Here is a 26735-nt window from a genome sequence, read left to right as displayed (position 1 = left end):
TTAGAGTTGGAGTCTGTGGTTAGGCAGGATCAAAGGCAATCCAGTCAGGCCACCCAGCCTTTAGAAGTGTGTAAGTGCAGATTTGTGCGTGATGCTGGTTCCTTTTGAGAGTAACGAACAGTTTTGCTGGGCCAACTCCTATGTTTAATCAGTCTTTGTAATCATTAGTGCTCCATGCTTACCATATCCTGACTCTGCTTTGCTTTTGTGGTAATATCGCATTATTAAAATAGTTCCCTGCTTGATAAAGCACATTATCCGACTCAGCAGATACTTAAGGAGCACTGCTTTCAGGACTACTGCTTAACGTTCTTTCCAGCACCCCAGCACTGTGTGCTGTGGTGGCAAGTGATGAGCGAAGCCTCCACAGACCAGGGTCCAGTTCCTGCCCTCCCACTCAGTGACTCAGGCCAGCATTTAAACTCTTTACACTTCAGTTTTCTTCCCTATGAATAACACTTATCCTGATAGCCTTAGATAGTAGTTTTCAAAATCCAGGGTTCTCATGTATTAAAATGCTATAAACGCTGCAAAGCTTGTAAACATTAAATTCATATTCATATGTGGGTATATTTATATCGGCCTTTCCTTTTTTATTTAATTAAAATATGATTATGTCATTTCTCCCCTCCCTCCTACCCCTCTCATGTCTAAGGGCCCTGCCTCCCTGCTTCCTACATTCATAGTCTATTCTCTACTAACCATTGTCGTTACATATTCATAGAAATGAATCAACTTACAAACCCAGCCTACTGAGTCTGTTCAGTTGACTTGCATTCATATGTCTTTAAGGCGGACCACTTGGTATTGGGTAACCAATCAGAGAGCTCATCTCTGGTGAAGCCTAGTTTTTCCTGTCTCAGCAGCTGTTAATTGCCTGTCACTCTTCATCAAGGGGTGGGGCCCAGTGAGATTTTTTTCTATGTACATTAGGATCTCAATCTTTGTTGGATTGTTCAGGTTTTTAGGGAGTCATGTTGAGATTTCATGAACATAGCTTCTCTGTCACTTCTATGGGACACAGTTTCATAGCAGACTTCCTGATCTGCTGGCTCTTCTGTCTTCCCATCCTTCCTTCCACTATGTCCCCTGAGACATGCAGCAGTTGGGGCTGGGTACCGCATGGCCAGTTGATCTGCGTTTTGACCAGTGGTGACTTTCCATATGGTCTCTTGCTGCTGCAAAAAGAAACTGGTGAGGAGTGAGATCTACGCTTATCTGTGTGTATAAAGAGAAGTACGTGGACTGCAGTTAAGATTACACGCTTCAGGAAAGTGCCACTACAAGATCCTCCTCTGATCCCTGGCCTCACCAGCCATGTGTAATCGGCTAGGCAGCATTTCCAGAGATAGCTCACCCTGTTGGTCACTGTAATGGATCACAGGGGCCACACCTGACTAGGACCTTTTCCTCCCTTAGCAGCTTGCACATCCCTTCTAGTACTATGAGAAGTAGTCCTCAACAAGGGGGTGCTTGGGTTGGTTCCAGCTCAAACCCTCCAAGTGTGTGTGGTGGCAGGAGCTATAGCAATAGGCTATATTGTTTTCGGAGTCTCTTAGACGGCCTCTCCTGACCAACTTGAAAGGTTTTCCCATGCCTGGTACTAATTGAGGGTTTGTTAGATAGTTTGTGGGAGGAGTATGGTCATCCCATATGATGTAATTTCATTTGAAGTGTGTGTGTGTGTGTGTGTGTGTGTGTGTGTGTGTGTGTGTGTACGTGCACATACACGTATATCTATCATATTCAATTTTAGCTAAGTATAAAATAATGATTCCCTATATCTTTTATACTGTGACTGATCTCAGAACCCTGGGCTCAAATGATCTTCATCCATTCTTCTTAGTAACAGGGACGACAGCTCGAAAATACTTTCATTTTTAAAGATTTTTTTTTTATTTTTAATTATGTGTATGTACAGGTGGTGAGGTGCACATATGTTCAGGTGCAAACATATTGGATCCCCTGGAACTGGTGTATGAGTGCTAAGAATTGAGCTCAGGTCCTCTAGAAGCATAGACTGCACTCTTAACCACTGAGCCATCCCTCCAGCCTCTAATTCTATATTTTAAAATCTCAGTCCTAAAGAGCAGGCAAATAACATTCACTCAGAACATTAATAAATGCTACAAATACAATAGTGTTACCCCTGCACTCCATCCAGAGTTTCCCCAAGTATGTTCCCACAGGAAACTATTCTTTCTTAACTCACATTGCATTCCTGTGACCTCTGTGTTTCTAGGCAGGCTCTCGCCCAGCACCATGGACTAGAACTAATATCTGCTCCAAACCCATTCTGTCTTCTCTTCTCACATCTTTCTGGGAATTCATAAGTTAACATTTAATTTTAATTATTTTTCACTCTCTTTTTAATCAGGAGTAAGAACATTTGTCCCCAAGCCTGTGGCCACTACTTTGCAGTACATTGGAGGAGCTGCCGCCATCCTCGGCCTGGTGGCCATGGCCTCTGACGTGGAAGGGTTATATGCCGCAGTCAAGGCCCTGGTTTGTGTGGTCAAGAGTAACCCACTAGCCAGTAAGGAAATGGAGAGAATCAAGGGCTATCAGGTTGGTAACCATAGGCTTTCCTTCGCTTTACTTCACACCAAATAATCTAATTTTCATTAGTCATATTTGTTAAAATGGAAGAATTATATTGTCCAAGTAAACTTAAAAGCCACTGGCATGTATAAAAAGTAATTCATCAAGTGAGAGAAAGTATACGTGGCTCTATTTAATTTTGGTTTCTCAGGTTCATTTCTTTCACTTTGTCTCACATGTTCTGTGGCTGCATTATCTCAGCCAGCTCTGATGCGTACGAGGCACTGGACCTTCACTGTCCTGTGGATCCGTTCCAGGCCTCCACTCGTCTCATACACATCTCGTCAAACCATATTGCTTTTTTGTGTAACCTAGGTGTACCTACTCGTGTGCTGAAATCATCTGAGATGTTTCTCACTCCTAATACAATGTGAATGCTATGCTACAGTTATTATATAGTGCAGTGGTTAGGGGAAAAGTAGGGGAAATGTCTGTACAAAGTTTTTAAAGAGAATGTTTTTGACCTCTGCTTGACTTAATCTGTGTGTTTAAAAGCCATGGACAGAGAAAGCCAACCATAGTCAGATCACTGTTTGCTTTCTTGGATGGTCTTTCTCTTCATACAAAGGGGAATGAAGTAAAATTGGACATATTAGTTCCTGCCTGGAGAGACTCAGGGTTGGTGATCCATCAAAGCTCTTCCCATTTTCTTTGTGGCTTCCCCCCTTCATACGCCTTCATCTTTAGCTCTCTTATTTCCTCCAAGTGTGGAAAACCACTATGCAGGGAACATACACTGCTGTCCCTGATGGTTCAGACTGAGTTGTAAGATAGGCATCGTGCTCAGCTGTGTAGTCCATGGGCCAGAAAGGGACTCAAGTGAAACAATTCGAAATAAATATTTGAGGCAAAATGGAGTCTGCTAGTCAGGGTGTTGAGGTTTTGTCCCTTTCCCTGAGAAAAACGACATAAAGGCAGGAACGCTTTCTTTGGCTTGTGGTGTTGTAGTTTGGTCCACAATTTGTTTGCTCTGTAACTACTGGCCTGCTGTAAAATAGGATAGTGGGGTGGGGAGCATGTCCCTGAGGAGAATTGCTCGTCTCGTACAGCCAGGAAACAGGAAAGGACTGTGGACTGTCTTTCCGGGTACATCCCCAGTTTCTCATTTCACCCAGCGAGGCCTCGCCTGCCATGATGCCCTGAGGTCATGAAGCCAGAGAGAATTAACCCGTTGACTAGATCCAGTGCATGTGCTGTGTTCGGCGGGATGGTCTACAGCAGGCCTGACCTGTTGCTTCTTCCAGTTGTTGGCAATGCTGCTGAAGAGGAAACGCTCGCTTCTCAACAGCCACATCCTCCATCTGACATTTTCCTTGGTGGGGACCGTTGACAGCGGCCACGAGACGTCCATCATTCCCAATTCCACTGCTTTCCAGGACCTGCTTTGCGATTTCGAAGTAAGTATACACAATAACTGGTAATAGAAAGTTGGTGGATGTATTTATTTTTCTCTACCATGAGAGAGTTAAACTGTTTTATCTCAAAGATATGTGTCTGAAATTGTGTAATTTTATGATGATATCCTATCAGTTAGTAAAACATAAGAAAATAATTGTTTCTTTTTCTCCAAATACATCCTGCTCTACAAATGTTACAGACATTAAATGCTTAATATATATATACCCCGAAGCTGCCCATTTCTGCTGCAACAGGCAATACAAGAGGGAAGCGTTCCCATTAAGGTCTTCTGCAAGAAACTTTTCCACAGTCAGGAGAATCTAGACATGTAATCTGGATTTTTAGCAGCTATACAGTAAAAGAGTTTTCCCTAAACTTGGAGGTTTTCACTTCTTCTGTCTTACTTTCTCTGTCCCTCCAGCAAGCTTACACCCTGTGCTGGCTGATCTCCTCATCATGTCACCTTTAGTCACTACGCACTGAATGTTCACGTTACATCCCTTGGAAATGGGATCTCTGGGCATCGTGAATGAAGGGCCTGTCTGTCTACGTCTTTGTGTCTGTCCCACACAGGGTGGTACCAGGACCTAATGATGGCAAGCAATGCTGATCGATACTAGGTCCCATCTCTCCTTTGTCATGATTGCTGTGACAAAGGAGATTGTTGGACAATGTTTGGTCCAACAGATACTGTACCCTCACTACTTTAGTGAAGCTGTATTTTTAGAATTTATTCACCGACTTCCTTGTCAGTAAAAATCCACGCCTTGAGCTCAGTCCTTAGCGTCTCCAACATTCAGCACGTGTAATTGCTCTGCTTCTACAGCTCCTCTGTCCTTTGCCAGCTCTCAGGCATCACCACCCTGGTCCCTTTATCCCTCTCACTACTCTTGATGTGCTTCTGTCTCCGTGACATTTTCATGACAAGACTGTCATTTCTCGGCTTTCTTTGTTCCTTTATCTTCCTTGGGCTCTCACTTGACCCCACAGCTTCGTCTCTGGAGTTCACGGTCACTGTCACGTCTGTCACTAACCTTGGCGTCTCACTTCAAGACTTCCTTCTGACTTCTTGCTCAGTGTTTGCATTGTTGTAGCCTTGCAATGCCTCGGCTGAACTTGACATCTTTGCCCGAATTAGCACATCCGTCTAACTTCCATTTCTGTTAACAAGGCTCCGTTCCTTAGGATTGGAATAATGAAGTCAGCTTCCTCCTTCCGCCTGTCTATAAACAGTCTGCCATGAAATCCTGAAGATTCCACTCTCCCTTTGTGCAGTGTCTGCCCTCTCAGCCTCCACCACATCCTAACAGGACCTCACCAGCTCTCCTCACATGCACAGGATAACTGTCACTTCTGTCCTTCCCTAGGCTGTGCTGTCCACCTTTGGAGGGCTCATTCTTTTATAGAGACATAATTATTTCACATCTTCAGCAATCTGTAGAGTCTCCCTTTTTCTGCACAATAAAATAGACATTTCTCAGTTTTCAAAGTTCTAGTTCTCAGATGTCTTTGAAGATGATGATGATCACCATCATTATTATTTAAGACAGGGTCTCACTGTATAACTCTGGCTGGCCTGGAGATTACTATGTAGACCAGGCCGGCCTTGAAGTCACGAAGATCCTCCTGCCTCTGCCTCCCGATTGCTGGGATTAAAGGTGTGTGCTACCACACCTGACTCCCCTTTGATTTACCCAAGCACTACGTTAGTTACTAAAGACCTAAAAACAAAAATTAAAGCACACAGCCCATGTCTCTAGGCCACTAGTCCATCAGAAGAGAAAAACAAAGAACTAAGTAAGTAAATAGTTGTGAAAAGGCCGCAGAGGGCGGCAGACCTAAGAAGACCACGGAAGCCTGCTGGACCGTGTTTCCTCCGGGAATTTCCTCTGGCTTCAAATTTGTGGTTAACATTTAATATACAAACATAAATTTAGTTGAATACCAAATTCTGGCTCCATCTGATGATTACCTTTATACTCCCTGGCTTCCTAGAGCATCTCTTATTACTAAGCCACAAATAGTCTTTAAATAATTCCTCCCATTTTTAAAAAGAGACATTTTACAAATTCAGTAAAATAATCATAACAGCATGCAAACATTTTCTTTGATATTTTTCTAGAATCTAAAATAATGTGGTTTATCTTTGAAGAATATTATACTATGTGCATTTCCTCTTTCCTGTCTTTCCTTGTTTTTGTGCATGTTTTCTGTTTTATAATCTCCAAAATAGTTTATATTATTTTCACTTTAAATGATCAGGTTTTTTAAAATGCATTTAAAAAAAAAAAAAAAACCTTTTCATTTGCCCGGATGTATCATATTTACAACTCTTTACCTTCTTTTAAGATTTTATTTTTATTTTTTATGTAATTGTATACATGCCTGTGTGCAGTACCCAAGAAGAACAGAATAGGGTTCCAGGGCCCTGGCGCTGCAGTTATGGGCAGTTGTGCACCATCTGGTTTGGGTGCTGGATCTGAAGTTGTGTCCTCTGAAGAGCAGCAGGGCCTCTTAACGGCTGAGCCTTCTCTCCAGCCAGACAACATAATCTCTATTTGTAAATTTGGAGTCCGTTCTGTACCTGGATTACTTCTTTTTAACGTGCATGTAATTGAGGTCTGCTGGCAATGAGTTCTCCCATCTGAAGAGGGGTTTCTTCTTTTTTTTCTTTTTTTTTAAAGATGCTTTTGTAGGAAATACACTTCTAGTTGGCCATCTTCATTTTTCTACACTTTAAAAATGATCATGTTCGCCTTTCTGTGACATATAGAATATATATAATAGATTTTACAAGCATGCTACTTCCATTTTTTTCTCCTTGGGTCTGTTTATAGTGATTGAGTTTCCTCCTCCATTTTTCTGCTGTATCTAGTTAATTGTGTAACTAAAGTATGTTCCATGTGCTGTACTTGATTCTCTTGTACTGACAGTGGGGCATGTTCAAGCTTAAATATCCTGTTGTTCATATTTTGTTACAGGTCTGGCTCCATGCACCGTATGAACTTCATCTTTCTTTATTTGAGCACTTTATTGAACTACTGACAGAGTCCAGGTATACTTAACACTCACGTAGCTGGCTGTTCAGTCATGAAAGAGATGCTCTTACGATGAATTAATCGTCTTTCTCTTACAGTGAGGCCTCCAAGAATGCCAAGTTAATGAGGGAATTTCAGCTAATCCCCAAGCTGCTCCTGACTCTCCGAGACATGTCCCTGTCCCAGCCGACCATTGCTGCTATTAGTAACGTGCTGAGCTTCCTGCTGCAGGGCTTCCCCAACAGCAACGATCTACTCAGGTGGGTTTGGCTGAAATCGCCAGTGAGGTTGAGATGAGATGAGTGGAATGGAGTGGGCCCCTGTGGTCCCTGTGCTCCGGTGACAACTGTAATGTCAGTACCGTGCGAGTAAGGCGTGGGAAGGGGTGTGGGAAGCAGCCAGAAACACTGGCTGCCCTAGATATCCAAGTCTCGAGATAGGAATTGTCAGTCCCCGGCCTTCCTCTCAAAGCCTGCTAGTTCTCAAGGGTGTACGTCACACACATGCGCACAGCCTTCCACCTTTCTCTTTGGTCTCTGCCACTCATGAACAGATGATACTTTATTGTTGAGCACTTGAGTGTTTTCTGTGATGTGAGCATTATCTGAGTAACTGAAGAGGTGGCTCAGTGGGTCAGAGCACTTGCTTTGCAACTGTGATGAGCTGAATTAGCCCCACATCGCCAGCCAGCTGGGCCTGGGCCCCATCTAGGTGGGAACAGAGACAGAGGGGTCACTGGTGCTGGCTGGCTGCCCGACCAGCTGCCACCCAGCAGCACCAGGCTCAGGAAGAGACCCTGCCTCAAATGAGTAAGGCAGAAGATGACAAGGTAGGACGGCCAGTGTCATTCTCTAGCCTACTCACACGCACAGGCACTCACACCTACACACACACACACACACACACACACACACACACACACACACACGTTTACACCACAGTCAAACATATCACACACACACACACTTGCACACGCACACACACACACACACACACACACACACTTGCACACGTGTGCCTTGGGCAATAATTTCTTTTAGCATAAGGGAAATTCGGAGCTTTTCCTTCATGGAATCCGCAGAAAGTTGTTTTAAGTTTTTAACTTTTAAATTTTTAACTTTTCCACTTCCTTTGTAAATGAACAAGGGCCCAGGGAACTTAAGCTACTTGTCTCCGGTCACATTGTTAAAAAGTCAGTCTGTGTGTGTGTGTGTGTGTGTGTGTGTGTGTGTGTGTGTGTGTGTGTACATATACATATGCACATGCATTCACACACATCATATATACATATACATGTATAACCTACCCTGCATTTCTAAAACCCATCTTCTCCATCCCTCGGCTCTAAAGGATTCATACAGATCAGCAGAGCATTTTAACTTGGTCAGTCACGCTCTTGAGCTTGTTTAGGCCACGTGACTTAGTGCATTAAAGAGCTCACGCTTCTGAAAACCTAGATTCTTAGATTTCAGAGACCTTGTTATTAGCTATGGTCAAGAGGAAGCAAACTGAACACCGTCACCTACTGAGCCAAAGAAGTCAAAACAGAATGCATACATGGGTTTGTTTTCTCATGAAACTTTTTATTTTCTGCTTTATTTTCAGGTTTGGCCAGTTCATTTCTTCTACGTTGCCAACTTTTGCAGTTTGTGAGAAATTTGTGGTTATGGAAATTAATAATGAAGAGAAACCCGATGTGGGTGAGTTGAGAAAAGAAAACGATCAGCTAAGTCCTCTGCCCTAATATGATACAAGTTGGACTGAATTATATGTGAAAATATTATGTAACATTCCCCTTCATGTTTCTTTCTGGGGTCTTTTACTGGTTTGTCTATCTTATGTTAAATCTGTGCAGTGTGCAGAAGCGTAGTGTGGCCTACAAAATTTAAAAGGTATGAAGCTTTCCCCTTTTAGATTCATGGCTGTCCTCTTCTAGTGTGATTGAAATCACTTCATTTTAAACATTACGTCCATATTACTAGTGTCCTCATTCTCTGTAGCTTTTTTACTATAGCCTTCAGTGGTCATTGAGAGAAATATCTCCCCCCCTCCCCCCACTGATACTGAGAGAATAGTCCTTGTTCAGCATTGTTGTGGCCTTACTATACAATTGGAAAATCTATCACATGTATGAGTCTTAATACTTACAAATGTACAGAAGAAGGATCGTAAGAGAAAGTGGTGTAACCTCAGTGTTCAGAGGACAGACAGATTGACAGACTGAAATGCTGCAGACCACAGCCTTCTACCGACAGACTCGGGACTAGAGCATACCGCTCCTGCTGGTTCCTGCTGCCGGTTCATTTGGAATCACCTTGATCTGTCTTTGGTGGAAAAAGAATTGTAAGGAACAAACAACAAATGCCCAGACGAAGCCTTGTGAGATGAAAACCTCCAAATATGCATTACCGTTGGCTTCGTTTTGTGTTGGCCGTCTGCTGCCTGACATAGGACCCGCCCTTAAGTGTGGTTTGTTTCCCCAGGGAGACGGTGGGAGAGAACTATTTTTCCTTTGCGTTACTTACCGGTTGGGATGCTTCTGGGTTGACATGGGGGTTGTATCGACGTCTCCTCTCAGCACTTGAACCCCATCTGGCTTGGACCCATGCCAGCCCTGTGCACGCGGCCACAATCTGAGTTCATATTCATGCCAGTCCTGTTGTGTCTAGAAGGTCCTGTTTTCTTGGTGTCCTCCATCCCCTCTGGCTCGTACACTCTTTCTACCTTCTCTCTTTCCCAGAGTTCCCTGAATCCTGAGGGGAGGGATTTGACGGAGACATCCTATTTAGAACTGAGTATTCCAAGGCCCCCTGGTCTCTGCACATTGTTCAGTTGTGAATCTCTGTATTTGTTCCACCTACTGGAGAAGGAAGCTTCTCTAATGGTGGCTGATCTATATTATGAGTTCATATATCAGTGTATAATACTGATCTATGAGTTTAAAGAATGTTAGGAATCCTTTTACTGCTGTGCGCCTTTAGCAGAACAGTAGTAGTATTTGGTTTTCCCCTTAGTCCCTGGCCTGTCGAGTCTCAGGTTCTTGCTTGGGTGCAAGGAGTGTCAGGCAGGGCTGCCATCTCATAGAGCAGTAGTGGTTGGTTACTTCCACAACATTTCTGCCACTATTGCATCAGCGTATCTTGCCGTCAGGTCACCATTTTAGATGACAGGGCTGATAGCTAGAAAGGGGATACCTTTCTCCTGCTTTGTGTGCAGAGGACCTTCCTGTACCATGAAGGGTCAAGGTGGGCACCAGCTTGACTTTTCCATGCTTGGTGAGTTGTGTAGGTGTTGTCTTCAGCAATAGAACCTTACCACTAGTTTGCAACTTCGCGGATTGTTTGAGGCTTTCCATGCTTTGGCAAACAGCTTGTTAACTATAACCCATCCCAGTGCTGTAGAGTTCACGGTGTGGGGAGATGGCTAGTTGGGCTTTTGTTTCCCGGCTTTTCGTGATTCCAATTTAGATTTCTTCTATGTATGTATTTTGAGAAGCTTCTGCCATATTAGGTTTCCATATGACCCATTTGATCTAGCTGTCCCTCTCTGTATTCTCTCTCCTATTCCTTTCCACCACCACCCCCCCATTTGATCCTCCCATATTGGGTCCTGTCTCTCCTCACCCTCCCCCACACCTATCCCTGGTACATCAGAACAGATCTCCACAGGAAGGGGAAATATAAACTTTTAACTTAATATACCATGTTCAAGCTTTATTTTTAAGCTCTGTATCAATATCTGCTGAAGAAAAAATATTGATTAGAAAATGAAAATGCTTCAAAAATTGTTAAAAATATATAACAGTTTATTCCAATTATAAAAATGGAGGAAAAAAATTCTTTTTTTTTTTTTTTTTTTTTTTGGTTTTTCAAGACAGGGTTTCTCTGTGTAGCTTTGCGCCTTTCCTGGAACTCGCTTTGGAGACCAGGCTGGCCTTGAACTCACAGAGATCCGCCTGGCTCTGCCTCCCGAGTGCTGGGATTAAAGGCGTGCGCCACCACCGCCCGGAAAAAAATTCTCTTTCCCACATATTTTATAGCCATTTGATTCAATAATCACAGAAGTGTTGTTAGTCCTTGATGATGAGTGCTGCCCTAAGGCTATACAAATGGCTAATTTTCTGTTGAGAAGCCAAGTTGATTAGCCTGGTCTGCTCATCACTTTGTGCCATTTGAAGTAATAAAGTTTGTGGATGATAGTCATTATTTGTTCACCATGAAATTGTACTAAATATGATATATGATATGATATTAAAACCACATTTTTTTTCAAGTAGTATTCAGGATACACACCTACCAAAAAATAGCTTGGGTGAAATGATACCAAACATTGATAAATTAGTGTAAACTAACATAAACAGTTATGAGCTGTGGAAAAACAACAGTTTGGGAGCATCTTTCGGATGGAGCGTCTTTCAGATGGAGCTCAGTGTTTTAAACTATATTTGAAAATCAGGGGAGGCATAATTAATACAAAGTCAAATTAAAAACAGTAAGGATTTTGAGAGCGTTTTAATTTTCTGCATAATATTGTCCACTTATAAGAAGTGATTCTTACGGCAGCTTAAGGTCTCAGGTTTGATTTTGCTAGCACTCTAAGCTGCTGGTGTTTGCCACTTGGAATAGGGGTTCCTAAGTCCCCCTTTGTGAACTTAAAGCATCATAATGAATACAGAAGTAAATTCCCTTTATGTCTGGGGAATGTGGGGGTCAGGGTCTCTCACTTTGTATCTTTGGGTAACCTAACCTGGTACATAAACCAGGGAGCCTCTGAAGTCATGCACCACTATACCCAGCTAAATTCACTTTTTTTTTCCCCACTGTGTATCCCTGAGTGGCCTGGAACTCACTATGTAGATGAGACTGGTCTTGAACTCACAGACATCTGCCTGCCTCTGCCTCTAGAGTGCTGGTTTAAAGTCATGTGTGACTATACCTAGCTAAATCCACATTTTAAAAAACAGTCTAAAGTTTAGAGTAGTCCATGGTCCAAGCAAGTAGAACCATAAAAACCACAGTGAGTTCAGGTGGGCCTAAGTGCTAGCAGAAATGGAAGCGTGGTAGTGACCAGCCACACAGCTTTCCTGAGGTGCAGTATGCCTGGCACTGTGGACTACTGACGCCCAAGCCCTAGCCTTCTGGGACACTCCCCTGGGGGCCTCTGAGCCTGTCTTACTCTGCTTTTGTCCGGTTTCTTTTGTGATTTTGGGTAGACTTTGCCTCTGTTCCGAGCTATCCAATTCTAACTTTACTTCACGTATTGTAACTGTTGAATAAACTAATGATTCCCATTTTCAAACTTTAAAATCTAGTCTTAACACAAAACAGAGCTCTTATCTCAAAGAGACTCAGAGTTTATTTTTGAGCCAATAATGAGTGACCATGGTCTAGGTTCAGGTTGGCCCACATAGCATGTTTCGACATAGAATGACTTCTTGGAGTTTTATAGTTACAGAACAAAAGTAAGTCGAGTTTCTCCAATGTTCTGGTGGAAACATTGGGTAGCAGGATCCAACAGAGCAGGAAATCATCTTCGATCGGATGCGATGTCATCTTGATGTTCTCTTAACTGTAGCTGGTGAGAGCTAGTGGTCTGCTGAGTTAATTCATTTCAGAAGGCTTTACTGCATGGCACAGAGAGGTTAGGTCAGACACAGATGTGGAGAGCAAGCTTAGGTGGCCCGAGGCCGCTGGGGTCTGGATCTGCAACATTCCAAGTCTTCATAATTAGGAAGTTCATCAAGTGTATTGAAGCTTTAACCTGGGCGTCACCTGTTCTGGGAACTTCAGGTCACACTGCTGCGTTTACCTCCATCTTTAAAGAAAGAGGAAGTGAAGGGCCTGCCTGGCAAACTGAGGTTCTGTGGGAATTATTGTTCTGATTCCTGTCGTTTTAAGTGATGGCTTCCTCCTTTTGAGGAAGAGAGGGGAATATTAGTTAAACTATAAAGAGGAGTAAAGTCTGAAGTCACTACTTTTGATAATGTTGGAGGTAAAATGAACAGTTGTCATGGTTCTGAAGAGAATTTATCTAGCTCATTTTCTTGTGTCTGCGATAGTGGAAATCACTTGTAAAGAAGATGTTTCCTAAAAGGTTTTGTTTTCATGATTTCAAGGAACTGGATTGGGTATTTTATTCTCTATCCCTGGGGTATTTGATGTGTTTATCTCTCTTTTAGGAGCAGAAGAGGAGTTTGGAGGTCTTGTGTCTGCTAACCTTATACTTTTGAGGAACAGACTTCTAGACATCTTGCTAAAACTCATTCATACATCGAAAGAAAAGACAAGCATTAACTTGCAGTAAGTGAAACCTTTTTAGAATTGATAGTCCTAGCCAGGTGTGGTGGTGCACACCTTTGATCCCAGCACTTGGGAGGCAGAGGCAGGCGGATCTCTGAGTTTGAGGCTAGCCTGGTCTAAAGAGACAGCCGGGACTATATAGTGATAAGCTTTCTCAAAAAAATCAAAAAAGAAAGAAAGAAAAAGAACTTGTCACTTCCTGTCAAACAGGAAGAGACTTCCTTAGACTTCAGAGGATCGACTTTAACCCTGAAAGTGATAGCATCTCAAAAATGAGGCTCAGTCAGTTTTCTAATTTGAAATCTGAGTTCCTGAAGCTGATTTCCTTCCTTTGGCTCCATCTGTCTTTGAACAGGGCTTGTGAAGAGCTGGTCAGGACACTGGGTTTTGACTGGATCATGATATTCATGGAAGAACACTTGCATCCCACCACAGTAACAGCCGCCATGAGGATTCTTGTTGTCCTGCTGAGTAACCAGTCCATCCTCATCAAGTTCAAAGAAGGCCTCAGTGGTGGAGGATGGCTGGAGCAGACAGATTCTGTGCTGACTAATAAGATAGGAACTGTGCTAGGTACGAGACTTCAGTCCTCTGTCTTTAAATGTCGTGTAAGTGTGTGCACTCCGGTTTATATCACAGCCATTAGGAGTTGTGAATTTTAGTAACAAAAAAAAAAGAAAAACTTACACTCTTCCAAATTCAAACTAAAGCCAGAGATAGGATTTTAATATGTGAAAGCTCAGAGAACTGGTTGTGTTTTATTGTTACACACAACCTTCTTTGACCTTGAACTCAATAGTTAGCAAGTTACAGTAGAAGTGACTACTAAGAGTGATAGTGTGCATGCCACACTTACTGTGTCAGTCACTACACTCGCCAAGTGGCTTGTGTGGTTTGCACAGTGACTGGATGATACGTAAATGTATCGTCCATATCTCACAGACTAAAAGGGGAAAACTCAGGGCTGACATCAGTCACACAGTTGAGACGCCCCATTGACTCAGATATGTGTGGCAGGGTCTAAGTCACATGATCATTGTGATTCAGAAATGAAATGATGTATGCAAGAGAGTAGTAAATTGCTATATGAAGTTTTCTTCATGAGAGGATATTTCAGACAATTAATTCAGTCACACTGAGCAACAGGTTAAGATACATATACTTAAAAGCAACCTAGACATTAGACGTAAATTGTTCTTATTGTGTTAAATAATAATTATTCTTCATCTTTGAACAAAACTGGAAAAATGTGAATCTCCATTTGAAATTTTAATAGCTTCGGAGTGAGAGTCAGTCACTCATCTACGGGCTTTGTTCACAGAAGATGACTCTTGAACTCTTGGCTGACATTCACTCTGCACTGAACTCCCCATTAGGAATGGGGTGGTAAAGGGACCGCCTTTGAGTTGTGTCCTGAACCCCGTGTGTAATCAAGGCCTCCTGCAGAGACAACATTCCCAGATACACGCATGGTCTTAGACACATCAGCTGCTCTCTCCTGGCTGTCTCCTGGCAAAGTTCCGGAGGATGGTGGACGGCCCACTCAGCTTGTGGAGAACACAGCCACAGTGGGCATGGATCTGCCATCTTGACACAGTACAGACTGTGTTGTGTAAGGAAGGCATTTTTTTCTTCATTTAGCCTTAAGTCTGAATCTGCATATAACTTAAGGTTAAGAAGTGTATGGGTTTTTTGTTTTTTGTTTTAGGACATGTATTAATGAAATGTATTAATTACTTTTTACCAAGTGTATCTGGCTCTCTACTCAGTTTCACTTAGTTCTTTTGGAAGCATGAGCAGGGACGTCAGAGCTCTTTTGGAGTCAGTCTTGGAATGAGCAGCGCTTGTGTCACTGTGAGACACTGTAGACTTGTCTCTGGTTGTCCCAGCCCTCTCTCAGAACCTGTATCCCCCTGGGAAGATGCACTGAAGGGAAACGGGACTAACTAAAGATGGGGTCAGCCTCTGGCCGCTGGCTGGCTTTTCTTGTGTGAGCACAGGACAAGTGTGTCACCCCCTCAGCATCGCTCCTTTCTTTGTTAAATGTGGCACCGTGACATTTCCTAACTCTCTTCCCCACTCCTTTTAGGATTCAACGTGGGCAGGAGCGCCGGAGGGAGATCCACGGTCAGGGAGATTAACCGGGAGGCCTGCCACTTTCCTGGTTTCCTGGTCCTTCAGTCTTTTCTTCCTAAGCACACGAATGTCCCTGCCCTCTATTTCCTCCTCATGGCCCTGTTTCTGCAGCAGCCTGTGAGTGAGCTGCCTGAGAACCTGCAGGTCAGTGTGCCTGTCACCAGCAGCCGGTGTAAGCAGGGTTTCCAGGTAGGAACTACCTAGTAAGGTGTCACTGTGAACCCTATCGATTCTTTTACTTCTGACATTTAAAGTTTAATTTGGGAATTCCAAAACCCTGAAAATTGGCTAGGTGATTTTCCTAAAACAACATCCTTTGTCACTGTTAATACCTTCTTCTCTTTCTGGTTGCTCTGAACGATTATCTATGCATTAATGATGATCTCAAGAATTGTTTTGAGTAGTCCAACTTTACCTAGAAATACGATTTCATTCCAGATAATTACAGGTGAAGGGGGGCCTGGGGAGATGGCCTGAGTCTGTGTGGCTCTTGATGTGTAAGCTTGAGGACCTGGGTTCAGATTCCCAGGACCCCAGTAAGAAGCCACAGTGGCTGTACATCCTCAGGACCCTAGCCCTGAGTGGGGGAATGGGCAACCCCCGGAGCTCATTGACCCTCTCTAGCCAAATTGGTAAACCTCAGGTTCAATGAGGAGACTTTGTCTCAAAACATAAAAGTGAAAGATAGAAAGTGATCAGTGACCAAGGACAGATACCAGACATCAACCTTGGATCTCTATACACATCTGCTTATTTTGTGTGCAAACACACACACACACACAAATGAGTAGGTACAAGTATTGATTTGAAAAATATTCTTAATTCTGTAGTGGTATATAACATCTACATTTTCAGGAAACCAGCAATGATTTATTTGAGTTGTCATTGAAGACTATTAAAATTGTCTATATATAGCTTATATCTGTGGCTTCATAAAGACTTACTTTAGCTTTTAAATTCAACTTTGCTTCCATCCAATGCCAAATGATATTCAAAACAGTTTTAATATTTGACCAAACCTTTTCCATGAAATCTCCTAAGCAGTACTCTTAGATTTATGTTATATGGAATTTGGTTTCCCAGGTCCTTTTGAATCACATGGCACCATAGTCATAAGTGTTATGTAAAACTGATCTCAGTCAATCTCATCATCCACTTATTTTGTCAAATCTTACTCATAAGTAACATAACTTTGAGTCATTGCTGAGTCTGGGGAGTGAGGTCATTGTGCTCCTACAAACATCTTGCTTAAGACTTATCACACTTATAATTTCATCTTGTTGCTAATTACCATGTGGGGGTTGGGGCTATATTTTGTCTAGAAAAAAAGGAATAGACTAATATTGAAAGTGTAGGTTCTGACTGAGATGGATAATGGTACATACAATATTTACCAAGTGTCGATGTATAGAATGGAGGTTACTAGTGATCTATTGGTCATTACTCAGTTAAAATAAAAGTAGTTTCAATGAAATTTTAGAATATTAGAATGTCTAAGGATCTCTAGGGGAAAAAATGACTAGTGACTGATTGTTGCCTATTTGGTCTACAGTTTGACTTGGATTCCATCTGGACATTCATCTTTGGAGTCCCTGCCTCCAGCGGAACAGTGGTCTCTTCCATCCACAATGTGTGCACAGAATCTGCTTTCTTACTGCTGGGGATGCTGCGCAGCATGCTGAATTCAGTGAGTTACAGAGGGCTGGCATCCCACAGCCCTGTGTGATGTCGGCTGCCTTACAGAGAAAGCTTGTTCTAATTTACCATAGCTGTCTGTTTCCCTGTGGCTCTAGACCCCACCTTATTTTCTTACCTCTAAGGTATGGACAGACAGTGTAGTTAAGACCACAGGTTAGAGGCTGGGAGTGTGATCAGACTGCTGTGTGAGGTGGGGTTTGATCCCCAGCACTTCCAGAGACCAGGAACCACAGACTCTGGAAATGAGGGTCCCACTCCTGGTATTCCAGATGTGCTAGCTTCTGTCTGCCGCTGTTTCTTAAGTTTAAACATCTGGTGATAACATTTATCTCATAGGGTTGTTGTGAGGGTTTCATGAAGTAGCATATACACAAAATACTTAAGAGTGTCATAAGTATCAACTAATATCACCAACATAAGATATATAGTAATAGATACACATATATAATCATAGTATGTTGTATATATGATATGGCTACTCTTTGATATTCTGAAGTTATTCTTATTTAGATGTTCAAACATTAACAGAACAAATTTTATTTTCCTTTACACTTTTCTGCTCTGATTATTTTGAACTTAGGGAAGAATAGTAATTGGAAGAATAATGACAAACTCCGCTCCTGTCTGTCTTCCAGGCACACTGAGAATGGTGGCGTAGCTCATTACACAGCTTAGAGCTGTGCATTAAGAGAAAATGCTAACCTAGATAGATCCCTCAGATCATATGTATCTGATGGTTCTCATCTAAGAACAAAGCATTGGGGGTTTACTTTGCTGCTGGTCCATAAACAAATGTAAAACTCCATGTTAAGGATGAAGCCTCTCAGAACAGGTCTCAGGAAATACGTAGTTCTCAAACACTTATATATGCGTATGTTCTTTACTGATTCCCGTGTGTTTACCGTCTGGTGCTTCCAGGTATGGTACTGTGCCTTTGTGTCTGGTTCACAGGGAGAAAATGACTTCTGCATCTTCATCTTTTACTCCCGATTTCCCGACAGGATGCTCAGGACCAGTGAAGGCAAAGAGTTACTGTGATGTAGACCGTGTTCATGTTGATAACAACAACTGTTCTTAGTTGAGCTGTGGAGAGGGCTGGGGGACAGTTTCTAAGGGTGTGGTTGTCCTTCTGGCTATTAGATTTGTTTACATGTTTGCAAATACATCTTTGCTCATGCATGATTTATAAGGTTTTGGATCATTGATATGTGCAGTGTAAGAAAAATAATAAATAGTAAATCCCCCTCTTTAATTTGAGACAAGGTCTCATGTAACCCAGGCTAACCTTAAATTTTCTATGTAGCTGAGGATGACCTTAACTCCTGATCTTTCTCCCTCCACTTCCCAAGAGCCGGCTTGCAGATGTTTGCACGAAGCCCAGCGTAAGCTCCTGGAGAAGGATCAGTCTCTAACACTGTTGTTCTTCTCTGCCCTGTTAGCCGTGGCAGTCAGAAGAAGAGGGGTCGTGGCTCCGAGAGTATCCAGTGACCCTGATGCAGTTTTTCAGATACTTGTATCACAACGTTCCAGACCTTGCCTCCATGTGGATGAGCCCTGACTTCCTGTGTGCCTTGGCGGCCACCGTCTTCCCCTTCAACATCCGCCCTTACTCAGAGATGGTAAGGAAGTCGGAGGAATGGGCAGCTGGAGGAAGACAGACGTTTGTTTTCCCGAGCTCCTGATGGGCTCACCTGTCTGTCACGTGCTGTACCAGGTCTCTGTCACTGCTGTCACAGCTCCCCACACAGTCCTTGTGCTTTCCCGAGAGAGCCGTGGGCTGTGTTCCTGCTTCCTGTCTCCAGCTCTTGTAAGTCCCTTGCTGATGCCCCTGGCCAGGCAGCTACTGTTGCACGCCTTTCCATGAGATGGTGACTAGCTGTGTGCTTACAAACTGCTCTGCAGAGGTAACAGGACTCTAGCCAAACCGAACTGTTTCCTTTTTTATTTTAGACAGTAGGTATTTGCTGGATTTAATTTCTAAAGTGATTTAGAGAGTTGATTTTCTTCATAACTGATAAAATGAATGTGATTCTTCTGCTCAACTTTTCTAACATTGCTCAACCTTTTATTCTGCACTAACTTAACAGGAAAATATCAGTCTATAATCAGACATAGTACTAGTATTTCTGTCCTTTCAAATAGGCCCAAAGAGAGAGTTCATAATTCTTGTTCCTATCATGTATTGCAGGGTCTGAAGTAAACTTCCTTCATACCAGTTTTATATTATAGAAATGTAAAGTGCTCATTCCAGACTTGTAAGGAGAGACAGACTGATGATCCATAAACTTAACACTCTGGCTGGCTTATAGTTTTAGAATCCTTGGTTTGGTTTTAAAACTGTGTGTGTGTGTGTGTGTGTGTGTGTGTGTGTGTGTGTGTATGGATGTGTACATGTATGTGTGTACATGTGTATGTGTGTGTGTGTATGGATGTGTGCATGCATATGTAACTTAAAACACTGCCTTACTATCTCTTTGTCAACATCTAGAATTTGTCTATATCTCTTTCTCTCTGGCTTGGCTGAAACTTGTTGCTATTTTGCTTATTTGGATTTTGTTCACCTGCAAAATTAAAAAAAAAAAAAATAGATCAACCCTTAGGGGTCACCGTTGTATAGATTCTTCTCTGACCTGTGACATTTGGCTTTTCAGTAGCTAGCTTCTGGTATGCAGGTACAGCCATCCTCATGGTATCGCTTCATTTATCTGAAGTGTTTATAATCCCCATAAAGCAGATATATTACTAATGGTCTGTCAGAAGTGTCGAGTAGCATGGCATAGTGCCAGATTACTTGCTGCCTTGAAAGCAAAGACCGAAGAGCACAGCCATGAGCTGAGTAGCTGGATGGGAAGCAGAGGCTTGGGGAGGTGGCTCTGCTTTGGAGGTGTCAACATCTGCTCTAATGAGAGTGCACCTGTTCCTCCCGTTAGGTGACAGATCTCGATGATGAGGTCGGATCTCCAGCAGAAGAGTTCAAAGCTTTCGCCGCAGACACAGGAATGAACAGGAGCCAATCAGAGTACTGCAATGTGGGCACCAAGACGTATTTGACCAACCACCCAGCTAAAAAGTTCGTTTTTGACTTCATGCGAGTCTTAATGATCGACAACCTCTGCCTCACCCCTGCTAGCAAGCAAACTCCACTAATTGATCTTTTGTTGGAGGTAAAGACAAAGAAATGTACATACCATTTGCTTGCATTGTTTTTATAATGAGAACGTTAGTAACCAGTTAAGTTCTATACAGAGTGCTTTTAGACTTCTAATTTTTCTGGATAATGTATAGGCAAAAATGAGAATGTAGATGGTTTTTTTTTGTTGTTGTTTTTGTTTTTTTCGAGACAGGGTTTCTCTGTGTAGCTTTGCGCCTTTTCCTGGAACTCACTTGGTAGCCCAGGCTGGCCTCGAATGTAGATGGTTTTTAATGCTACATGTATATTGGATTCTGTCACTTTGTTCCATTTTTTTTTTTTTTCCTTAAGCATGTTTCTCCTTTAGTCCTTTATCACCTTTTTTCCTATGGCAAACTTTTCCAATAAGGGCCAATTAACACCTTTTTTTTTTTTTTTTTTTTTTTTTTTTTGTGTGTGTGTGTGTGTGTGTTTGTTTTGGTTTCCCTGTATAGCTTTACACCTTTCCTGGATCTCACTCTCTAGACCAGGCTGGCCTCGAACTCACAAAGATCCACCTGCCTCTGCCTCCCGAGTGCTGGGATTAAAGGTGTGCACCGGCAATTAACACTTCTTTTAAGTTTGTGTCATAGCTCTTCATCTGTGCCGTTTTGCTGTGGACAGAACTCTCCAGAGGAAAAAACAGGATGCAATGATTAGGGCTATGCTCCCGTAGAATTTTATCTGTGAAGTAGACACAGGCTGGATTCAGCTCACAGGCAGCAGTGTGTGTGTGTGCCAGCCCCTCTAGACATTCAAAACACTGGCGGTTTTCCTCACCTCCTAACTTCAGTCAGTCACACTGCCACCTATTCCTGCCACTGTCCAGTGCATCTTACAGCATGCTGTCGCACATAGAAGATACTCAGCACACACTCAGTGACCTCCCCAACGGCCACAGCTTCTGGTTGCCCTCCTCGTGGTGAGTGAGAGGAGTCAGTGGCCCAGGAGAAAATGAGACTCTGCAGCTGGAGTGGTTTCGCTGCTGGCTGTAGATGTGGACCATCCCTAAAAGCCACTTTCAGATGTTCATCTAGAGTTGGGAGTGTTCCTCTGTGGTAGACTGTACAAGGCTGTGGTCTTGATTCTAAACAACAGTGTCAAATGACCAAAACCAAATAGTCATCTACTGACATCACTAAAGAAAATAGATCAGAGAGAGGGAAGCTACCTGACTCATGCCTTGCCTGGTTCTTGTAAAGGGTGCCAAAGAGTCCTTGCTGTGCAAGGTGTGAGGTTAAGATGTGTGGGGACTGCTGTCCTCAAAGGGAGTGATGGGAAGATGTCATGTGCTTGCTCTCAGCTTGACAAACAAAGCCGATTTCTCTGCTCCCTCTAGTGGTTACTGCAGTTAACTTTTTAATTGCAACTTCAAAACCATGGAAGGTGTTTATCGCACTCCTGTGAAAACATCTCCGTTTGGCCAATTAAAAGGTCACTTAAGGAATTTAGAAGCATCTTAACCAAGACCACAAGTGTTTAAAATTGGCAGAGAGAATAAAGTGTCAGCAGTAAACCACATGATTAAAATCTTGCCTGATAAAACTTGTCCCTCTGGAAACCTTGAGTTCATAGAGCTGCATCTGGAGCCCTGTGATAGAGCTCTGTGATGGAGATCAGTGATAGAGTTTGGTGAGCGCTCCATGATAAAGCCTGGTGATGAAGCTCAGTGGCAATCAGTGATGGAGTACCATGGGGATGCTCCATAATGGAGCCTGGTGATAGAGTTCAGTGATGGAGATCAGTGATGGAGCGCCATGGGGATGCTCCATAATGGAGCCTGGTGATAGAGTTCAGTGATGGAGATCAGTGATGGAGCTCCATGGGGATGCTCCATAATGGAGCCTGGTGATAGAGTTCAGTGTTGAACAAACAAACAAACATCTCAAGAAGAGAGATGTTCAGTACTTTAGCATCTAGGGTGAAAAACCTAGAAATGGAAAACAGAAATGACAAGGTGGTATCAGCAGAAATGTGCAAGAAAGGATAAATGGCTCAAAGATTAACATACAGTGTAAGGAATGGGCGAGTGTGCCTAGCCAGTGAGAGCATTTCTTAAGCTTCTAAGCACACTGGTCGTGAATAACTTAAGGACTTCTGGCTGGTTTGCTATGGAAGCAGGAAGTGCTTCATCTCCCTGTGTCAACCTCAAGTATGGTTCTCATCGTGGGTGTGTGCAGTTGTACCTTTTGGACTAGAGAGCTGAGTGTTAGAATTGGTAGTCTGGGAACCACAGCAGTGTCAGATTGAAGCCTCAGGTAGATGCTAAACTCTTTACAGCTACAGGCAGGTTTTCCTGTCTTCATCTCCAGTAACAGGTGCCCGAGGCCCTCGGTGTGCTGAGTACTTCTTACTCACTTAACTCTTAATTACATCCCTGCCCAACAGGGCGATACAACACCATCTTAACTAGAAAGGTTGAAACTTGTTTTTAAAAGCCAGAGATGGAGAGCGAGCTCAGGTACCATACATGGCCTACATAAACATACATGTAAATGAAAGTAACTTGCTACATTAAAGAACTTTACACACTTAGATAATATACGTGTATATGTAAAAACAGGTTAGTTAATATTACTGTTATCCATGCCTTCCTTAAAAAGGTGATTCTTAATCTTCTAATTATGAAGTCTATCTCTGGAGGGATTCAAAAGCAGAGCTGTATATTTACTGCTTCCCTGCCTGCAGGGAGGGCCTTGAACCCACTAATATTTAATCTGGCCACTGTGACCCACACTCTCTAGAGTCGTATGAGTGTTAGTTTTGTCACAGGAGAACGTGCTTTCTTGATTATATCTGCCAAAGGACCATGTGGGTTTATTTTCTATAGCAGTCTCTAAAACTAAGAGATTCTCATTCATATGGAATGGTTTGGGTGTGACATGGTGCCCAGGTTCCCTGTTCATATGGAGTTTTTGAGTATGACACTCAGACTCCCTATTCATATGGAAGGGTTGAGTGTGACACTCAGACTCCCTGTTCATATGGAAGGGTTGAGTGTGACACTCAGACTCCCTGTTCATCTGGAAGGGTTGAGTGTGACAGACTCCCATTAATATGGAAGGGTTGAGTGTGACACTCAGACTCCCTGTTCATATTGAAGTGGTTGAGTGTGACACTGAGGCAGAAGCTTAGCTGAACTCCACTCTGACAGCTCTTCCTGTTGGCTGTCAGGGAGGCAGTCGAGGTACCTAACTTCCAGGTGGCCAGGCACTAGGGATCCTTTTGTGGTCCTGGAACGCCTGACACACGATGAACAGTTCCAGCTGTCGTAATGTTCCTGACTTGTGTCTGTAGGCAGAGGCATACTACTGGTGGTTTGCAGACAGACGGGACAACACAGCCCCAGCCTTGCTCTGCCTGCTTTCTTATACAACCAGGGCCACCTGTCCAGTGATGGCACAGTCCACAGAAGCTAGGCCTGCCCACATTAATCATTAATCAAGAAAAGGACCTATAGGCTACAGGCTTGCTCACAGGTCAGCCTGGTCGGGGCATTTCCTCCATTGAGAGTATCTCTTCCAAAATGACTCAAGATTTGTGTCAAGTTGACAGAAACCAACAGTCACACTTTGTCTCTATTTCAAAGTGGCATTTGCCAGTTAAATGACATAAAATGTATATACCAAAGCATGTAAGAATACTCTAGTGAATTATTTGGAAAGACACTGTGATGCCTGAATTCATAAAATCTCAAGTTCCTTCAAAGTTTGGCTGCTCTGAGTCCTAACAAGACCATTTGAACTAGGCAGCTAGGCCAGTAACAAATGTAAGTTTCATCATCACTGGAAGAGTCAGAAGACTAAATTCCTATAATGATGAGTCACCATAAATCCTTCTGGAACTGCAAACATTTTTGTGTTTTTAATAAAATGAAGTACTGAGAAGTGGTGAGACACTTCAGTTTCTCAGCCTTGGCTGCTTTCATCAGGTGGGACCCATCTTTGTGTAGTTAGGTTTCCTTCTGATTCTGCTGTGTATTGTTTTAATACGTAGGCTTCCCCTGAAAGATCTACAAGAACTCAGCAGAAGGAATTCCAGACGCACATTTTGGATAGCGTGATGGACCATTTGCTTGCAGCTGATGTGTTATTGGGTAATTCTGTGTTTATTTTTAGATTTTAAAAGTGCATATATTACCACTTTCCTGTCTCTAAACTCCAAGCTCATCTCCTTTCTTCTTTCTTTCTAGTCTGACCTCTTACCGCTCACGTTTTTTTAACATTTGAGATGAGATGTTCATGTTCTGCCTACAGCAGCTTGTTGTTATCACTAGACAGTGTTATGTCAAATGAACATTTGCTTATTTATATTATTGTTGGTAGATACATGGAAGTTTCCAGCTAGAGGCAGCTCCAAATAAAACCACTGTAAACATTCTTACTCAGGTGCCACAAACATGTTAATTACATGTGTCTGTTGGGGAGTGGAATCTCAGGTATGTGCACACTATTCTTCAGGATGTGCTTCAGGTCGGAAAATCAAAGAGCACTGGACTAATTGTCTTTCAAAGCATCTATATTGAGTTGCAATACGAATGTAACACTTGAGAGAGGCATTTACAATAGAGACATCACTTACATATCAAACAACATGAAGATGTTTTAGTTCAAAGCCAGAATTAGTGTTGCCTGCCCGTCGTCCGGGCAGGACTCCAGAGCTACAGCAGGATTACAAGTTCAAGGACAGCCTACGCTCCCTAGTGAGACCCTTCTCAGAAAGCAAAAATATGAAAGTTTTAGCAATTTACCTTCTATACTATTCTGAGCGATCATATGAATCATAGAACCTCTCTGTTCTGGTAAATATTTTTTACAAAATAATTTGCCGGGACATCTTAAATATTGTCTTAATATGTAACTGAATTTTCAAAACTAAGCATCAAGTCACATTTTTGTGCCAGTTCTTGTCCACTGAGATCATCTGTACCACGTAAAGACACAGGATGAGAGCCTCCTTAGAAGTGGGAGTAACTGGTGGTCTGTACCACGTAGAGACACAGGATGAGAGCCTCCTAAGAGGTGGGAGTAACCAGTGACCTGTGCAGAGTCTCCACAGTGCAGTGGGTGAGGAAGATGGATAGTCCCAGGCACTGAGTTCATTTCAGCCCACTGGGGACACTGGAGTCACCTGGTTCGGGAGTCTGCACTGCGGACCACGGCTGTCTGTCGTCTGCCTGCAGCTCCTCCTCGGTGTCACCTGTTTACAGAATCTCATGCCCACATCACTTCGTGGCTGGGGGAAGTGCGCCACAAATAGAGTTTTGTTTGGAAGGCTCTTCCCCCCTCATTCTTCACACATTATCCATCTTTAATTGAACTTTTTTATGGGGTGAAGATGTTCTGTTGCTGACGGTTCTAGCTGAAGAACCATTTGCTTCTCACAGATGGTATTTAGGTGTAAGAGTCTTCACAGGGACTTTCAGCCCTCAAAGCTTGTAGCCTGGTGAAAATATTCTTTGCAGTGTTTATCCTGACTTCTGGCCGTGCACATCATTCTCTGAGAACACTCCCTGAGAGCATGTGGTCGTGTTTCGTAAGGACTGTGGGTACACTTGTCTTGCCTTAGCCTGGTGCCTTTGAGGTCTTGTGCTTGTAGATGTCAATTTTCTTAGATATTTTTTTCTATTGGGATTTAGGGGAAGATGCATCTCTGCCCATTACCAGTGGAGGAAGCTACCAGGTGCTGGTGAACAACGTGTTTTATTTCACACAGCGTGTGGTGGACAAGCTTTGGCAAGGCATGTTCAACAAAGAATCTAAGCTTCTTATAGATTTTATAATTCAGCTCATTGCACAGGTAATCCATCGTTTCTATTAACTATGGAGCACGTTCTTCTCTGATAAACCTTTTCCTATGCTGTCAAAATTATTGGAAGTAGGTGTAACTAATAGGATAACCAATATTAACATTTGACATACCCAAGCTTTGAAAAAAGGAATTGAGAAGTACGTGTCTGGACTTCTCCTCCTCCCTTAACTGCTGCCAGTGCTCTGCTTATGAAGGTGCCTGGGTTTCAAACTGATCCTTCTCCTGCCAAGCCTGCCCAGCCCAGGCACTTCACATACCTTAAGTTGATACAACTCAATAAGCTTTTATAGTGTCATTATATGAAGACAATGGGACATGAGCGTCCACTGAGGAAATATTCCCTCGTCAGCTGGCCTCCACAGTTTATTGATGTCTATATTTCTTTGAGAATATCATTTACCCCATGTATGCTTGACTGAAGAGCATTGGTCACTTGGTACACATCTTACTTTACAATGTAAAAAAGTGGGAATACTTTTCCATGTGTATTATGGTTTCTGAGTTTGCGTTTTTTATGGGTTTTGTTTGTGTGTTCATGATGTGTGTGTGTTACTTGTGTTTTGTGGTGATATATTATGTACCCTA

The 26735-nt window shown here is 42.8% G+C and overlaps 1 protein-coding gene across 1 annotated transcript in view; it reads left to right on the top strand.

Annotated features, from left to right (window-relative positions):
- Wdfy3 (WD repeat and FYVE domain containing 3) overlaps positions 1-26735 on the top strand; it is a 220212-nt gene that overhangs the window by 128829 nt on the left and 64648 nt on the right. Inside the window, exons 25-37 of the mRNA XM_059274816.1 lie at positions 2378-2568; positions 3846-3998; positions 6981-7054; positions 7136-7297; positions 8643-8737; positions 13216-13336; positions 13692-13909; positions 15426-15661; positions 17025-17159; positions 18610-18789; positions 20101-20334; positions 24336-24435; positions 25978-26138. Of these exons, the coding sequence (XP_059130799.1) occupies positions 2378-2568; positions 3846-3998; positions 6981-7054; positions 7136-7297; positions 8643-8737; positions 13216-13336; positions 13692-13909; positions 15426-15661; positions 17025-17159; positions 18610-18789; positions 20101-20334; positions 24336-24435; positions 25978-26138 (2060 nt within the window). The remainder of the gene's footprint in view (positions 1-2377; positions 2569-3845; positions 3999-6980; positions 7055-7135; positions 7298-8642; positions 8738-13215; positions 13337-13691; positions 13910-15425; positions 15662-17024; positions 17160-18609; positions 18790-20100; positions 20335-24335; positions 24436-25977; positions 26139-26735) is intronic.

This window comes from Peromyscus eremicus, chromosome 10 (assembly GCF_949786415.1).
Source record: "Peromyscus eremicus chromosome 10, PerEre_H2_v1, whole genome shotgun sequence".
Lineage (NCBI taxonomy): Eukaryota > Metazoa > Chordata > Mammalia > Rodentia > Cricetidae > Peromyscus > Peromyscus eremicus.
Note: the sequence above shows the minus strand (reverse complement) of the source record. Positions and strands in the feature narration are given on the sequence as shown.